At 35.4% G+C, this 19,712-nt stretch overlaps 1 protein-coding gene across 2 annotated transcripts in view; it reads left to right on the forward strand.

The window, feature by feature from the left end:
* LOC138705237 (secretin receptor-like) overlaps window positions 1-19,712 on the forward strand; it is a 669,872-nt gene that overhangs the window by 486,151 nt on the left and 164,009 nt on the right. For both annotated transcript variants that reach the window (XM_069834055.1, XM_069834054.1), the window contains exon 6: window positions 12,761-12,855. In XM_069834055.1, coding sequence (XP_069690156.1) covers window positions 12,761-12,855 — 95 coding nt within the window. The remainder of the gene's footprint in view (window positions 1-12,760; window positions 12,856-19,712) is intronic.

Genomic DNA, 19,712 nt, shown 5'->3' on the forward strand with positions numbered 1-19,712 from the left:
GTCAGACAAAAGTCTAAACCAGGTATGCTCATTCTCTGACTCGCGATTACATTCTGTAATCACAACCTTCCAATGCAGACCGTGCTGTTCCTCGTTCGAAGCTAGACGGATGGCTGCAGAAGGCAGTTCAAGTACTTAGTAAACGCACGAACAGTGCGGGACAATGACACAATCAAAACCTTCTGTAAGCAAACGATCATTCCTTACAGTGTGGGAGGAAGACTATTTTTGTTGAAAACGTAAAAGTGTTTACTATATTGTAAGGTACTGTCAGGAATACTACTGAGCAACATAAAACTACATTATAAGCTCTGCTATCCAGAAGATGCCGAAATGACAGGGAAGCTGTTTTCTGTAATATAGGCTATTTTCATATACCAACGTTATTATTATTATTATTATTTATTATTATTATTATTATTATTATTATTAGACCTATTATTAATATAACTATTATTATTGTTATTGTGGTGAATTTATTTCAGCAGAAATAGATATTTTGATAAAATAATTTTCAGGGGTGCAACGTGCACTACAGCTTCAAGAATTGAAAGCACTTCATGAAAGGCCAAACATTGAAGAGAGTCGAACAATTCAAAGTCTATGTTTTGGAGCAAGTTAGCCTATGTAGTGTGTTGGGAATTAGCTAAGGCAATAAAACCCTTCACGGATGGTGAACTTGTAAAGAGATGTATGGTGCCTGAACAAAATATAGTTAATTATGTCTCTGTACTGCAACAGTTCAAATGTGAATTCACAGAACATAGTTTTAGTGATTTTAGACGTATGGAGAGTGATATTGGTCTTTTTGTTAATCCTTTCATAGTAAATTTAGTACAATCCGTGAGAGTGTAGTTCCAGGTCGAGTTAATTGATTTACTAAGTGACGTAGAATTCAGAAATAAATGCAGAGAATATGACTTGACAAGCATAGAATTATTTAAAAAATGAACAAAACGAAATATCCCAAGATGAGCTTATTCGTTGCCACTATGTTAGCTACCTTCACCTCGATATATGTGTTCGAACAATTATTTTCCAGAATGAAGGTTGCTAAATCCAAACATAAGTCCCGATTAACAGATGAGCCTCTTTAGCGCATTGCAGTAAATTCGTTGGAAATAGATTCCCGATTACTTGCAGAAAAGAATGCAGATGTTGAATAGACCGCAAAGTAGACTATATGGTGAAATTTGAAAATGATATTATCTATGATATTATTATATCATAACTATATTAAATATAATAAATAATGTAATAACTGAATATTACAGTATATACTCTTTCCTTTTTCAAATTCAGTTTATTATCCGTATTTGTAAGAGTGCAAGAACTTGCTACGGGCGGTGCTGCAATGTAGTTGCGGAGTCCAGTCCGTACACAGTGTGTGTTATGCAGTGCAGCATCATCCGTGTAATCGGGGCTTTTACAATTTTGAGCATACCTGGTCTAAACTGAATGCAATTGCGATTGGAAGTGAGTGTAGAGGGCGACAACATAAGCTGTAAATTGTGCAACAAAGAACTTAAGGTAAAGATTTGCAAAAGCATTGTGAAACGAAAAATCATAGTGAACGTTTGCTATTATTTCCCTCATCTGTAGGGTTTACAAACTTTGAGTTTTATAATGATTTGTGCGAGATGATGGTATCCACATTTTCAGCGGTTTATTGAAAAATACACGTCTAGAAAACTGCCTAGTATAACATCAATGCGTACAACTTATTTATCGTCTGCAGACGAAAAAACTCTGAACCTATTCGAACAGCTATAGGTAATAACAAAATATTTGTATCTAAAGATGAGACATCGGATGCTGTGGACGATAAGTAGCTCGCGTTGTTGTAGGAGTGATGTCCTCCAATGAACCAGGAACGCAATTTTTGTTGACATCGGAAATACTATAAAAAGTAAACAGTGCAACTATTGTTAATCTTTATGAGATGCAGCTATGTATAACATCATGCGATGTTGAGCGAACTTTCTCGCACTACAAGCATATTTTTAGTGAAAACAGAAGGAATTTCACTTTTTCACACTTAGAAATGCACAATGTTATAATTGTAACGGACTACAGTTTGTATCAGAATAACTTTGTACCTCGATTGCAAATACTTGTGTGTAATTTGACTAGCTCGTCGTTGTTTTATACGGTGTTGTAAATACAGTGATGGACAAAAGTATTCGGAAAAGTAATGATTAGTTTTTTAGTTACTTGTAGGTGGGAACGTAATGAAGAGAAAAGAGAATGCTTGTGAAAATAAATAATTGTATTATCATATGCTATAAATGTATACAGAAAATTATCAATTCATCAACTCTTAAATAAAATAAAAAAACATTGTACGATTCGGTTACAAGAAGCTTGGACAAAAGTATTCGAAATAGACACAAAATACAAACAAAATAAACTTTAGTACTTATTTTCCCACCCTCTCCTGTGAATAACTTCTTTCAATCGTGCAGGCATGAAAGAAACTAATTTTTCAGTGATATTCTACCCTATTTGATGCCATTCCTCTAGAAGTTTCTGTTTGATATGATTCTTGTTGGATATTCGACTTTTCGGACTCATTTCTCTAGTTCAAACTAGTTCGATTGGATTCAAGTCAGGGGAATGGGGTGGAGTGTACAAAGTAGACAATCCACAAACGAACAATTTCTGCGGTATGTTTTGGGTCATTATCTTGTTGAAAATGATAATCCCCTGAAAGACCAAGTTTATCTGCACTCTTCTTAAAATTGTCGTAAAATATCTGCTTGTACTTGAACTTTTCCATGGTTAAATTGTCTATAGATACTAGTCCTTCTACATCAGTGGCCGGCATGCACTCCAACCTTCATGTTTAACTGTTGATAGAATATTCTTCTGGTCCAATTCTGTGTTCGGTTTTCTCCAGACCAAAAGTTGCCCATCAGAATTGAATATATTAAATTTACTTTCATCTGGAAATATAACCTTGTTCCAGAACCCTAAATCTTTGCCGACAAATTCATTTGCGAACAGAAATCTCTTCTTTTTATTTACCTTGCTTATACACAGATTTCTCCTCGGCACCCAGGGATTGTACCCGGCCCGTTGAAGAATTCTGGTTACCGTTTTAGGATGAACAATTGTACCAAAATCGTCCTGTAAATTAGCTGCTATTTCAGATGCACTTACCTTTGGTTTTTCTTCACTGCCTTAATAACCTCTCTTTCTTCCATGTTGGTTAGCTTTCGTCGACGACCTGTGCGCTCTCTATTTATTAAGGTATATGTACACCCACAAAACGCAAAAAATGATGAAAAATTAGAATTTTCAAAATATAACTATTTTAATAGAGAATTTTCTCCTCTTTAATTTGATATAAGAATTTTCGATTTATGCCTTATGGTTTTTCAGATAAGTCCCATTTTCTAAAATACTGCGTCATCAGCCACGGTCACTTACTTTTGGAGTGCATTACTTTTGGAGTGATCTTCGTAGCAGTCAATCCCCTCGTCCAGCATTGCTTGTAAAATAAACTTCTTTCTAGTCCCAGAATAGATGCATAGATATCTGGGCATGATCATTAGATTCAAAAAACTTTTTTACATAATAAAGTAATTTATAATCTTTTACTGTTAGTCATAAAACTGTAAATTTGTGTGTCAATGATGTTGTACGTCATTTTATTTATTTTAGTAGGTTATTTTACGACGCTTTATCAACAGCTTAGGTTATTTAGCGTCTGAATGAAATGGTGATAATGCCGGTGAAATGAGTCCGGGGTCCAGCACCGAAAGTTACCCAGCATTTGCTCATATTGGGTTGAGGGAAAACCTCGGAAAAAGCCTCAACCAGGTAACTTGCCCCGACCGGGAACGTCATTTTAATAAGAGTCTAAAAGTAGAAATTACAATTCTGAGGAGGATGGGCATAAACCCTGGTACAAACACCATCGCAGGATTTGTTGCATTAATGGAAATTGGGACAAAAATGCCAAAAAAACATTCAACACCTGAAATTAAAACAAGGCAGAGGTATTTGAGAGGCAGAAAGAAGCTGAAACTGGACCGACATGAAGTTGCTTTAAGGGGTGGCATATGATGATGCAGTCTTCTAGGCTCTGAAAGTTTGTGGTTCATTTCCTGCAAATAGTAATTTTAGAATATTTAATTCTTTCAAACATGATATCTCAGTCAAATATGGTGATACCAAGAAGAAATTCGTTTCATTTTGAAGCTTGAAATGTCCCCCAGTGCCTGACAATGAGTAAAATAACATTAATATATAATTAATAATTACCTATGGATTTTACATGATTTATGCAACATAAAATATTATTGTAAGTTACATATATGGTAATATTTAATTAATGTAAATAAAAATAAAAAATAGCTCTATGTCAGGCACTAAAGAATAGTTTTAGCTATAAAACAGTGAAAAAACTGTGGCTCTATCTTAAAAAATGCATGAGCTATCATGTTTCAAGTTGTATGTCAAAATTATAAACAAATAATTTTTATAAACAATTTAGACATAATTTCAAGGGGATCTGTTCACTTCATTCTCTTTCTGGTATCATTCTCAATTGTATAAAAATTTTACAGAGCAAAATTATACAGAACAAAAGTTTTTGTATGTAAAGGTGTACATATACCTTAATGTCTTCCGTTTTCTAACATTTTTTATAAAACTATACACTGCAGAACAGCTTCTGTTGACAGCCTTAGCAATTTCGACATTCGTCTTTTGTTGTTAGTGTAAATATATACATTTTTTTCTTTCTTCAATAATTTTCCCATTGTACTAGCACGTGTTACAGATTTGCGTATTAGAAGAATAATGTGACTCATTAGTCTATCGACTTCATCAAAAGATGAGGTTTGAAGCACTAGTGAGGGTATACACAGATGCTTACCGTGTAGTTTGTCTCCACGACTGCAATATTCGAAAACTTCTGTCCTAGCATACTATGGTTCAAACGGTTGCCAATCTCTTTATATTCAGTTTGACATCGATTTCTCCGTGTAACCACTAACAATAAGAAATTATGTTATGATAAAAAGAAAAATGAATACAATTATAACATTTATTTCGTCAGAATGTTGAATTTAATATCGATTAAGGGTTCATATGAATACTTCTGTCCATCACTGTATGTGTAAGTAATATTGCAAACATGTAACTAATCAAGGCATATGTTACGCACATATATATTATATGGCAGTGGTAACCTGTAGAAACGTTGCATTTTCGTTCCGCCGATCTGTACCAGTAAACAGTCGCATGCTGTAGCTGGACTGCTCCTATCAACTACTGTCTTTGCAAGTTATCTTGAACCTTACATCCCCTAAGTCTGTCTTCGGAACTGCTCGGTACGGCGTGTACTCATCAACGTAACGGCACTGCAAGGATGCCCCTCCCTCGGGTAACGTGACTCTTTTCAGAAAACGTTGGTTCTTTTACCTTACGGCTCTCTACTGTAAAACAACTTGGTTCAATACAGACATCATCTTCTCTCGATACTCCGGTTTTGAGAGGAGAACATAGTTTCGTAGCAAGCTTTAATTAACCTGTAATAAGTATTTAAATATAATCGTGTGTACACTCCTCTCTCATCCGGGCTGAGGACCGGAAATGGAGGAGTTACTACTGCTACTTCTATACATTATATAGGCCTGCATGACTTACACCTTCAGCTAATATGTACATATTCTTATAACAATATTTTACAGGCTTATTATTTGAATTTACATTAATTTACAATTATACACAATCCATATCCCTATCATTGCTGCCGTCATCGCTTGTTCCAAAATTAATTATTTCGCCAATGGCACCATCCATTCGGAATTCTCTTCTTAATCGTAGGTACTACTTTCTGAACACGATAGAATTCTTCGATTGTATCCCAAATGACATGTTGATGGAAGTCGTCCACTTCAACTTTACACAAGTCTAATTCTGGAATGAAATAATATGTTTAGTAGAACTGTAAGTAAATAATAACTTGCAACAGTAATTCATTATGTCGCTCTCAATACAGACACTATTGTACATAACTATTATAGCAATAATTTCTAAACATTACATACCTATTCTTTTCCGGAGTAGTGTGAGGTTCATTCGGTTGTAATTCAATATTATTTTTAATTCTCTTCACGGAACTAATACTTTTGCCAGAGTATTTAGCCGCTCTCTCATATTCCTTAGCAAGAGGTTCCAGCAAATATTTGTTTAATTTTTCCTCCTCGCAACGCTTGATTTTATTATATTTGCAATAATTTCTCTTTCTCGGCTATGGATAACAGCGTTACTTTTTCTCCGCGGTGGTGTGATTTCACCATAATTACTACCCTGTGGTTGCTGCTCCATGTTAACACTACTGGTACGCAGTGAAGGAAATAGCTCTATGTTTCTTGACAAGAGATTATTATGCGGAGCATGCGCAAACAACTCCGATGGCTCCACCCACGTTAAGCGCTTCCTTCCCTCTGCTCCTCTGTCCCCGCTCAGAAAGTTCAACATAACTTGCAATATCAGTAGTAAACACAGGTACTCTATACACCAGTACCAGTGAACCTGTGGCGAATTGGCACAAAGTGTCGTCCCTAGTTATTAGATTTGCATTACTGTAGACGAAAGACTCAGAAAGTGACCTTGTTCTGTTTGCAACACGTAATGGAAGCAGCGGGAGGTGCGAATAATGTGGCATTTCCGAAAACACCCTCTTCCTCCAATCTCTTCAGGCTTTCAAGCCTCCATTCTGTGTTCCAGGAGCGACGGTCGTCCCGTAAGGCATCTCACCAGCGCCAGGAGGATGTAAACACTTCTGAAATTCAATTTGCGATTACTAACTCCCTCATCCCCAAGCCCCACTTTCGACTGCTTTGTTTCCATACTAAATCGACGCGCTCTGTTAATATCCACTGGAACGGCGAAGATGAGATTAGGAGACGCATCGAGATGTAGACTGGAAAACACGTTAAGCGAGGTAGATATAATAGTGGTAAACATTATTAATCATGTCACACGTTCTGATTTACGGTTGTATCTATCAATGCATTTCTAAATGTCACAATGTTCTTTCTACCGACAGAAAATAATAGCAGCAGCATAACCGTGATAATATTACAAATATGTTAGGAATAGACTTCTTTGGGAACAAAGAGCATTAAAGATTAAATTATTCTTCTTCTCCTTCATTATTCCATTACTGGCTTATAGCATGTTCTTTCTTTAGTTCTCGTCGCCTCATCCCAAGTCATCATATCATAATTTTCTGGGTCACCCCTGTCTTCATCTACCTTTAGGCAGATTATCTCTTTCAATTTTAACGATTCTGTTATTATTCGTCCTGTTTATACAGTATTATACACAGACCTGCAAAGTTAAGGGCCAAAACTTTTCTAGATAAAAAAAAAAAAATAATAATAATAATAATAATAATAATACTTACTTACTTACTTACTTGCTTGCTTGCTTGCTTGCTTGCTTACTTACTTACTTACTTACTTACTTACTTACTTACTTACTTACTTACTGGCTTTTAAGGAACCCGGAGGTTCATTGCCGCCCTCATATAAGCCCGCCATTGGTCCCTATCCTGAGCAAGATTAATCCAGTCTCTATCATCATATCCCACCTCCCTCAAATCCATTTTAATATAATCTTCCCTCTACGTCTCGGCCTCCCCAAAGGTCTTTTTCCCTCCGGCCTCCCAACTAACACTCTACATGCATTTCTGGATTCGCCCATACGTGCTACATGTCCTAATAATAATAATAATAATAATAATAATAATAATAATACTTACTTACTTACTTACTTACTTACTGGCTTTTAAGGAACCCGGAGGTTCATTGCCGCCCTCATATAAGCCCGCCATTGGTCCCTATCCTGAGCAAGATTAATCCAGTCTCTACCATCATATCCCACCTCCCTCAAATACATTTTAATATTATCTTCCCATCTACGTCTCGGCCTCCCCAAAGGTCTTTTTCCCTCCGGCCTCCCAACTAACACTCTACATGCATTTCTGGATTCGCCCATACGTGCTACATGTCCTAATAATAATAATAATAATAATAATAATAATAATAATAATAATAATAAACTGCCCCCCATTGAGGGTAGCCCTTACGGACTCAGGAAGGAAATGAAAGAACTGATGAGCTAGTGAAAGCTGCAGCATCCAGCAATGAAACTCCGACATACAGTTTACAACCGATATCATATATCAAGAAACAAATACGACAACAGACTCATCAAAACTGGAATACTAGATGGACGACAAGCACAACCGGATCGCTAACAAGAGACACCTACTTCCCAACAATCCACGACCGACTCAAAAGCCATCACTTCAAACCTACTTTCGTAACAACGCAGTTTCTTTCTGAACATGGGAAATTTGGCACTTACTTCGACAGATTCAACATTCCAGCAGACATCGACTCTACATGCTCCTGCCGCGAAGACCTTCACAGTGTGAAACACCTTCTGTTTGACTGTCCTGTTATTGAAGCAAAGAGATTTCAAATAAAGACACATCTTCTGGACTGCGACACCGAATACAGGACTCCACTATGTGAAGTAATAAAAAAACCTTGTTGCTACAGACAATTTATAGTCTTGCTAAACTTTATCTTTAAAAGACGGTAGATACATATTTCACCATTATCTGTGTAAAAATAAGTAATATAGATAAGTAGTATACCATATAACAAAAACTAAAACCCTAGCATACCGCTTGGTGAATTAGGGTTCTTTTTCCGCGGATATTTAATAATTTAATATCCTCAAAAAATTAATATACATATTATGTAAACATATATCTATATTAAATTTTAAAGAAGGGAAACAAAGGAAAGGGCGTGAAAAATTACAATTGCTATTAATGTGGCACCATATGATTAATTAGGATTTGGCAGGATTTTTTTAACACAATTATCACAATGTCATCCCTCAGAGATGTTGGCAGAGCAAACTGCCGTCGAAATTCTTCGAAAAAAAGCTGGTATAGTCCTTCGAGCACTTATGAGCAAGCCGAATACCTCAACTTCAAATAGTTGACTGTAGGCTCATAGATCGACTTCTTCTCATGGTGGAACTCGGCTGACTGATGACATTCTACTTCAAAACGTATCGTGGGGTCCACAATGATGCCCTGTTTAGTGTCAGCATTGTACGCTAAAATATCTTCTCGTCTCGTTGACCCATTTACAGCTAGACAGGAGATTTCTTTTTCTACTATCCAGCCCTTATTTCTTAATGCGGCAGCAATTTTGGATCTTATAAGATGATGTCTAGAGTTCCTCAAGAGCAATCCCTGTTCACAGAATCCCAAGACGTGTGCTAAAGTTTCAATCTCCGGGCAGCCATGTCTGCACCGGGTACCGTCGAGAGATCTGCCGGGAACGGAACGAACAGCTCCTAAATTTACTGTCATTTTCAGGCTAGGTATCCATTCACTAGTCGAAAGTCCTTTCTTGTTTGCAATCCAACTGTTGGCGGCTGTTACTTCGCTATGCATCTCACCACCTTTTCCCCGTCCTGAAAGGATCTTCCATGATTCATACTACATTCTTATGGTTTCTTGCGGTGCTGAATCCAAATCTGAGCTCAGATTTTCTCTATCACTTATCTGTTTAGAATCATGCACACTTCTACTCCGAATTATCTGCTATTGCGCTTTCAATTTCTCACAACTCTTCGAAACCGGCATCAAGCACTTCTTTCTATTCCTCATTACAGAACGTCTTTATACGTAGAAGTACCTTGCCTGTGAAATTCGTTACCTAATGAAGTCAGACTTTCGGACTTCATCACAATTATTGGAAAATTTTGTCTTACTTCATTGTTTTTAGATATTACTAGAAGTATCAATTCGTGTTTTTTACTCTAGATTAAAATTGCAAGTTTATGTTCGTTAATTAATCACCCACTTAAAGTTTGTGTGACTGCTACCTGTGTATACTTTTATGTAGATTTACTTTGTTCAAGTGAATTTTTCTTTTTATTTATATTATTGTATTTGTATTTCTGATGGTGTGGAAGAGAAGGCTTGATGGCCTTAACTTCACAAGAATTTCTTCATTCTTATAATAAATTTTTCCGCAACATGCATTAGCACTTTTAGCAATGTGAATGTACCGTCATGAATTTAATATGAAAAAGTGTTTAAGTGATACCATTCGAGGAAGTACTCTTTGTAAATATGTTGTCCGCTTTGTTATGAAATATTTCTGTCAGTAATTATAACTTTTTCCCATACATTTTATTTCACATGTGCTATCATTGATGTTAACTGTGATGTAGATGTATTATCATTGTGACTGCTGTAGGTCTATTACGTAATTTACTAATGCCTTTTGTTTCTCTATTTAGTTTAGATGGGAGAGAAAAGTAACTGGCGACCATAGCATACGCTTAGGATGTGGCTTTAGTGCTGTGTGAAAGCCTAAGTGAGAGTTCGAAATCCACCAATTTATGTGTCTTGTCCTGTGTTGACTCTGGTGCATGTCTTGCATCATATTGATACCGTACCACAACGTGTTTTTTTTTTTTTATAAATTGTCAGGTCTAGATTATTTCCTGATGTGGTCTTACAAGAAGGTGTTTCAAAGACTGAAAACGCCATAATTTATTTGTTAAAATTAAAAGAGAAGATAGAAACAATACGATAAAAGAACTTATATAGGAAACTTTGGAAAACAGACGTAGGAAAACTAGAATAACATCATTGTATAAAACACATCTGGTTCAGAAAGCATGAATAGACATAACAGCTCGGTTAGAAAAGCCAACGTACTATGGTAGGAACGATCGTGATTTTAAAATCAAATGTAGGAAACAGAAAACGGATGTAGGTAAATTCTCATTTTTAAATAGAACTATAAATGATTGGAATGACCTACCTGCAGCGGTCTTTGAGGGCTGTCCTTCTTTAAGGAGATTCAAGAATAACTTAAAAAGTTGTGTATAAAGTGTAAATTAAAATTAAGGTGACATTTATTTTTTTAAGGTGATACGTATTTATTTAGCCCCTGACGAGTTACTCCCTTGGTTTGAATTGTAAATTATTTAAAAATAGTTTGTAAGAGGGTCTTAGCCTACAAATGTTTAGCTTAAATGTAGTTCTGTTTATAAGTATACATAAGGGTGTAAGTATTTGTCTTATTTGAACTGTTGTATCAGTGAAGCGAGGTGAGTCAGTGAAGTTATGGTTTTACAGTGCAGTGAATAGTTCCGATCAGTGATAATTTATAGTGTAAATGAAATGTGTTCTATAGTGTCAGTGACATATGTCCTAAAGTGCCAGTGAAATGCGTCATAGTACCACTACAGTGAGTGAGATGAGAGTAAAGTGAAAGACTATTATCAGTACCAATGTGAAACTTATGTAGGGCCTATACATATGTAGGTTGTATTATAAAATTAGGTTTAATTATTAATTAGGTTATTCTGGCAAATCGCAATATAGCGAACGTAGAAGCTCCGCCCACGACCCCTTCCACTTTTTCCCTACTAGCTCATCAGACACTCTACATGATAGGGGAGTGTTGTGTCGAATGCACATTTCATGTGGGTGGGGATAACTTCCCCTACTGGCGTTCGCTATATTTCGATTTATTCGGTTATTTTATGTATTATTATTAATTGTAATTATTGTGTTAAATTGTATTGTGTACTCTTATTGTATTGTGTATATAATTGTATTGCGTATTGTATAGTTGTATTTGTATTGTATAATTGTATTGTGTATTGTAATTTTATTGTGTATTGTTTATATTGTGTATACCATTGCCACCGGGTGCTTGCCCACTTGCAGTGTAAATAAATACATACAATTCATTAGCAGCATAGGAAAATATATTATTATTATTATTATTATTATTATTATTATTATTATTATTATTATTATTATTATTATTATATCCGTTCGCCGTTGCGGCTATATGGATAGCGCTTGAGCTTCCCAAACCAAGCAGTCCGAGGTTCAATTCTAAATTTATCTTCCATCCACGATATTGGATCTTTCTCCTTCGTCTTATGTAAGGGGTTGTTGGACAATAACTTCATTTAGGTCAAAATTACATAAATTCTTACTTAACAGATGAATTGCTGATTAATATTTGTTACTCATAATGAAACTAACATCTGTCCATTCTTATTATTATCATTAATTTCTCTAAATAGATTTACAAAACCTCTAATGGCAATTACATTAATATTCTCATTATAGAAATATATTATATATATATATATATATATATATATATATATCCCTTTAACATAGTCCTAGTAAGCTTATATTAAATTAATTTTCATCATTTTGCTAGCTATCTCAAATATTAAATTAATTATAATTGATTGTATTAAATTAGCTCATAAATTAAGTTACTACTTTACCTTATAGGTTTATCTAAATTTAAATAAATACATATGTACTCTACTAGTCGTTAAAATTGAAGAATATTGCTCGAGAACCTTTTAAGTGTAGTGTAAATATTTGTAATTTAAATATGTATTGCATTGATTAAGGCTGGTTGAGTGGAAGAGAAGGCCTTATGGCTTAACTCTGCCAGCTAAAATAAAACATTATTATTATTATTATTATTATTATTATTATTATTATTATTATTATTATTATTAGTGTCTTATGATGACTCTGCAGTAGCCCTGCGTCACGTCGATCCCGTGACTAGGAAGGCCTGTGTTTGTGAGATGTCTACTGTACGCTCAAATTAATCTTCCACGTCTAAGTTTTTTTTATTTTTGTTGTTTGCAGGAGTATATTCCCGTGGTGAAGACCATCGCTCAGATAGGATACGCCGTATCCTTGTCAACACTAGTCATCGCCTTCTGCATCATTGCGAGCATTAAGTGAGTACGAGAGTTACATATGAACCAAAAATAACGTTCTTCACATAATTCGCTAAACTTATGAAAAAATAAATTAAATAATTTGTATACCTGTCTGTACAATGGTTATAAACAACGCATGATAGTAGTAATTATAAATTAATAATAATAATAATAATAATAATAATAATAATAATAATAATAATAATAATAATAATATTATTATTATTATGATTATTATTATTGTTTTCCCTACTGTTTATATCCTAGCATATTTCGCTATAGTCGTCCACAAGCATTTATGGTTGTCAAGGTCACACACTTTCCCTTCTTCTTACTGCAAACTTACTCACCCTCCTGCCACCCTAATGGGCTGGGGACCGGTTCTACTGTAAAAATCTGAACTTCCTACACTGCAAAGACAAAGCCGAAATTCAGTATCCTGTGTAAGCTTGTGCTGTGCTCTTCTGTGTTATGTGTATAGCTCAGAGTTGTCTAAACTAGTGCTGTGATGTTCTGTTTTATATATGTAGACACTTTTTCAAGCATTCAATAAACCGTGGCCGAGTGATTAGTCTCTCTGCCTTGCACCGTGGCGACCCGAGTTCGATCCCCGTCTGGATGGTGAACAAAGTAGGCGCGAGGGTTTTTTTATCGGAATTCTTCCATTTCCCCTCATCATTGTCATTCCACCAATGTTCCATAATCACCGTCACTCTGCGAGATCCTAAGCCAGGAGTCCAGAACAAATAAAAAGAAGTCTGAAAGTTGTAATTTGTGTTTAATAAATACTGTTATGCTTTGAGTATGCTTCACAGTCTAAATATGCGTAGCCAGAAAAAAGAAATCATTTTTTATGTTTACAAATATTTTTAATATCTTTCTAGCAGTGAGTCATCCGCTATTTCTTCCATGTACAATAAAACTCAGAGTTATGGCAACAGCTTTTGGTGTTAGTTTAAACATTTTAAGAAATGTTTGTATTGACGCGATTGAGTCCCTACAAAATAATCCATGCCCATCTTTCCGTTCTCCTAACCGTCTCATAATTCATTTTCCGTTTCATAGTCTCGACAATCATCTAATTTTCCTCTTGATCGTCCCTTCAATCAGTTTACTAGGCCTATTATTAATCTCGTCAATCTTTTTTTCTTCCCTTCATTTCACCTATAGCAGTTTCTTCATTAATTTTTCTCTGATCAAATTAATTCAGTCCTGATTGTCCCTTCAGCTATTTCTCTATTAAAATGTTCTCAGCAATCTGTTATTTCATGCCGTCTCGTCAGTCGTTCTACCCTAATAGTCCCGGATTTTATTTTCCTTCCCATTGCCTTAAATCTTTTTTTATCATCTCTTGTCACTTTCGTCCCAATCATTTAATCACTCCTGATCGTCTTATCAGTTACTTTCTCCTGATTATCTCGTGTTACTGCAACACTATTTCATAAGCCTTCTTTCACAAATGACGAGACGCTCGCTAGTAAATTATAAACGACCTATAAGCCTAAAAGGAACTGAGACGATCAAGAATGAATTGACGAGATGAGCACAAGGAGACTGACGAGATTACTTTTTGCAGTGTAACTTGCAAAGGGAAAATTTCGTGAGGAGGATGGGTAAGCGACCGAAACTACGTACGACCTTGAACACTTCAGAAGTCTGTGTTCCACTATAAACCCTGCGAACTGGTTATGATCTCCAGCGTGAACTGGAAATTTATTTATTTTTCATAGGGACTCTTTGTGTATGTGTATGAATATGTGAGAGTTTTTTTTGTGTGTTCTGTTCTAACGTTACCGTAAACGGTAGGCCTTGCTTCATTATAACTATATGACGAGATAATTGTATTATTGTCTAATCTATAGTATGGGTTTGAGATATGAGGTTGAGGACACATGAATTCTGTAGTTCCAAAACGTCTCTTATCCACTTTTGATGTTTTTTCACAAATCAAGAAAAACTTTTTTTTCCATTTTTTATGTTAAAATAAGAATTTTTTCACCCTTTAAAATAAATATTTTATAGTATATAGGTTAGGAATAGAAGCACATTAGGTTATTTTGTTCAGTAAAGTTTTTATTTAAATGTTAAAATTGGAGAAGAAAGTTTTGGAATTATGTCTAGAAGGCAAGTTTAGAAACAACTTAGTTGGATAAGGCACGATTTGGAAAAACACAAAAATCTTCAATGTAAACTAAATGTTGTATTACAAGACTGCAAATCAAAAGTTATACATTTTTAAAGAAGTAGTTTATGTCAATGATTAGTAAAAAATTGAAAGCTTACTAAAAACAATTAAAATACTCTCATAATTATTAGAAATCCAATGTAAATTAAATTTTGTATTACAAGACTTCAAATCAAAAGTTATACATTGTCAATGAAGTAGTTTAAGGTAAATGATTAGTAAAAAAAAACTGAAAGCTTACTAAAAAAATTCAAAATACTCTCATAATGAAAAGTTTTCAAATGTTCTTAAGCACAATGATCTGATTTAGAGTGTAGTTCACCACAACAGTCAACATCTGTTTCAACATTCTGGGCTTCGTCAGCACGATTTGCATTCAGGAGGTTCATGTACAAAGATAATCGGGTCTGATTTTTACATCCATCGCCGAAATGTTTTGTTAGAAGGTTGTTAACAACATTTAATTTTGCTTCTTTAATGATGTTCCCTTTGCAAATAACTTGAGGCTCAATACCACAAATGTTGTGCTCCTTTTTGACAACACTTTTATGGAGTATGGAGTAGGCAAGTTATGAAACACAGTTTTGGAGGATAAGATACATTTTGGAACATCAACCATATTTCTCCTATTAAAGTGAGTGTGAGAAGTTTTTTGGGACATCATTTCGTGACAGTATATTGTGTATTGATCATAGAGTGCGGTATTGTAGATACTCAGCTTATCTGAATTTTCGATTTGTCAGGATAAGACACATTGTGGAACTATAGGACTTACATATGATATTAATTTATTATAATTAATGGACTATTACACTAATACAAATGATTTAAAAGATATAATGTTAAGTATAGTAGTTAGCCTGATACCACGAGTTTGCCGTTATGTCTCAGTGGATATCGTGTGCTCTTCCCAATCAAGCTGTCCATGATTCGATTCCCAGCGTGAATGGAGGTCTATATCCATGGTACTGGGTGTTTATTTCTAGTCTTGTGCTTGTCCTCTGACATCTCCGCGGTGTCCCTGATCCATGCTGACAACAAGGTTAGGGAGGCCCATAGTGAGAGCATCTCATATTGTCAAAACATGTACTAATCTCTTCTATATTTCATAGGAATCTTAAGTCAGTAAAAAAGGAACACGTAACACAAGAAAAATAAGTAAGTTACTAGGAATGTTTCGTGTGAATTTTGCTTTTGATAATTAGGGGAGAGTCGGGTAATATCGGACATCGGGTAGTATCGGACAGTGCGTTTCTTTCATCTACCACCATATGGTAGTACCTGAATGACATGGTTACGTTTCTCTTGCGACATCACAGAAACGTAACCATGTCAATCATGTAGGGTAAACATTGGTAATTTCATGGCAGTGGTTATTTCGTGATACTTTTTCTTTGCTCTTTTGTGAACTAACCAAGGGATTGCATATGTTGTCCAGTTTCCAGAAACATACAGCTAAGCTTTGTGTGACTATTGTAGTTGCTTCAGTGAGCTTTTATGTTTGGAGAGAGCAAGTTTGCGTCGACTTCTCAGGCATACAAATTTTGTGGATGTTTGTAATTACATTACAGGCTTATTACTAAAGGTAAGCATATTATATTTGGTACAAAGATTTATTGCATCTTCATGAAATTTTAGGAAATGTTTTTGGAATTTTAGATACATCTGTAGTCGCCATATAGGCTTAGCTTTACTTATAGAAATCTTAGCTGTTTGAGGCGAAATTTTGTTGAGCATTAAGTGTGACAATTTTTAAAATAGTATAAAATGTATTACAATAGGAATTTTAGAAATCTGAAGATAAGATGTGATAACAAAAAAGAAAACGGAGACGCAATGGGTTCAGTGTAGTTTCTGTTTGATTTGTTATCATGCTAAGTGTCAATGATAAGTGCTAGATGACTTACTTGCAAGAATTGTGACAGAAGATGGAACATGGCTCCACCATTTTGGACCGGAGACAGAGGCAGACAATGGAGTGGCATCATGCAAATTCACCAAAGAAATAGAAATTCAAAAGTACACCTTCGGCAGGAAACGTTATGGCTACTGTGTTTTTTCGATTCAGAAGGACTCTTGCTTGTGGACATCATGCCACACGGAACCACCATTAATTCTGACGCGTATGTTGCAACTCTCAAGAAACTTCAAGTTCGACTGAGTCGTGTTCGACGACATCGGGAGAAGCAGGATGTTCTGCTATTGCACGACAACGCACAGCCATATGTCAGTCACAAGACCACAGATCAGGTCAGAAAATTCGGATAGACAACACTGAAACAACCGCCTTACAGTCCTGAACTGGCACCGTGCGATTACCATCTCTTTGGTAAACTGAAGGATCCCTTCGCGGAACGAGATTAGAAGATGACTCCCTTGTGCACGCTGCTAAAGAGTGGCTCAGACGTGTTGGTCCAGACTTTTACCGTGCTGGTCTACAGGCCCTCGTTCCTAGGTTACGTAAGGCAGTTGAAAGGGACGGGGATAATGTGGAAAAGTGACATTTTGTTCCTTAAGGATGCATCTACATTCTGTGAAAATAGCAAAGCTGTAGGATAAAAATATAATTTTTAAACAAACGTTATGCATTACTTTTGGAGTTACCCTAGTAATATAGGCTATAGTAAAGTCCGTAATAAAAGTGTTCACCCTTTCAGGGTAAAGAAGATCCCTTTTCAATTTCAATTTTTACTTTGATTTCATTCTTATTATGTGTTGATATGTATTTCTATGTTTTCTTGCTATGAATATTAGACGGAATTACTATGTTTGAAGTCTTGTAACAATAAATGAGAATTTCATTTGACTTTAATGAATTTTTCCACAATTCTTCTACCTCTCACGAAATTATCAATGCAATATCACGAAATTACCAAGGTTATCACGAAATAACCAACCTTTCAGCTTAAGTTGTAAAAGTGGTTTTTGGCACATATTCAAGAACGTATCCAATCTTTTATGTATCCAGACTTGTACAGCAAGTTATCATCTCTTAGATGAAAAATTCGGAATAAGGATATATTTACACGTTTGCATTTTAAATTAGTTTTCATGAAATTATCACGAAATTACCAATGTTTACCTTACAATTCGTGCGGTACATGAAAGAAACTCACTGTCCGATATTACCCGATGTCCGATACTATCCTACTCTCCCCTAATTTCCTGATTCATCTTTGAAAATTCTATTCATTTTATGTGATTCTCATTTTTGTGAAGCAAGAGTAGACTATATAGGGTTTTTTAAAAGTAAGAAGTAACTTTAATTCCACATATTTCTTCATTTTCTACACATCTTATAAATCTTTACATTGACATATTACACAAGAAACGGGATTTCTTGCATCACCACCCATTGCCAAAACTTCATCATAGATTTTGTATTACGTCCATTTTGTTCTTTCACAAATAACAGCCTCTTTTCAGTGCTGTATATGGAAGCTCTTATCTCAAAAGCCAGAACGAAGTAAGTCCAAAATCTCCATTTGAGATATCGTGAGATTAATGTTCCATTGACTTACTTCCTTTGATAATCGAAATAAATACGCAACTATCCATCCCTGCAATTCGGGAGTACCAACATCAAAACAAACATAAAATACTGAATCAACCATAACCTGAAAATCCATTGGCACTTACCTCCTTTTGTCTTATGACGCATGAGATCTGAGTTCGTGTTCTAGAATGTCTGCTTTTAAGGTACCCGGAGGTTCATTGCCGCCCTCACATAAGCCCGCCATTGGTCCCTGTCCTGAGCAAGATTAATCTATTCTCTACCATCATATCCCACCTCCCTCAAATCCATTTTAATATTATCATCCCATCTACGTCTCGGCCTCCCTAAAGATCTTTTCCCCTCCAGCCTCCCAACTAACACTCTATATGCATTTCTGGATTCGCCCATACGTGCTACATGCCCTGTCCATCTCAAACGTCTGGATTTAGCCTAATGTTCCTAATTATGTCAGGTGGAGAATAAATTGCATGCAGTTCTCCGTTATGTAGGCTAACTTTCTCCATTCTCCTGTAACTTCATCCCTCTTGGCCCCAAATATATTCCTAAGGGCCTTATTCTCAAACACTCTTAACCTCTGTTCCTCTCTCAAAGTGAGAGTCCAAGTTTTACAACCATACAGAACAGCCGGTAATATAATTGTTTTATAAATTCTAACTTTCAGGCTTTCTGAGATCAGACTGGATGATAAAAGCTTCTCAACCGAAAGATATATTTCCAATTTTATATTTCCATTTCGTACAATATTCTGGTTACGAGACATAGTCATATACTTCGTCTTTTTGGGATTTACTTCCAAACCTATCTCTTTACTTGCTTCAAGTAAAATTCCCGTGTTTTCCCTAATTGTTTGTGGATTTTCTCCTAACATATTCACGTCATCCGCATAGGCAAGCAGGTGATGTAACCCATTTAATTCCAAACTCTCTCTGTTATCCTGGACTTTCCTAATGGCATATTCTAGAGCAACGTTAAAAAGTGAAGGTGATTGTGCATCTCTTGCTTTAGCCCGCAGTGAATTGGAAAAGAATCTGAGAGAAATTGGTCTATACGGACTCTGCTGTACGTTTTATTCAAACACATTTTAATTAATCGAAGTAATTTCTTGGGAATACCAAATTCAATAAAAATAATATATAAAACTTCTCTATAAAACCGAGTCATATGCGTTTTTGA

This window comes from Periplaneta americana, chromosome 8, assembly GCF_040183065.1.
Source record: "Periplaneta americana isolate PAMFEO1 chromosome 8, P.americana_PAMFEO1_priV1, whole genome shotgun sequence".
Taxonomy (NCBI): domain Eukaryota; kingdom Metazoa; phylum Arthropoda; class Insecta; order Blattodea; family Blattidae; genus Periplaneta; species Periplaneta americana.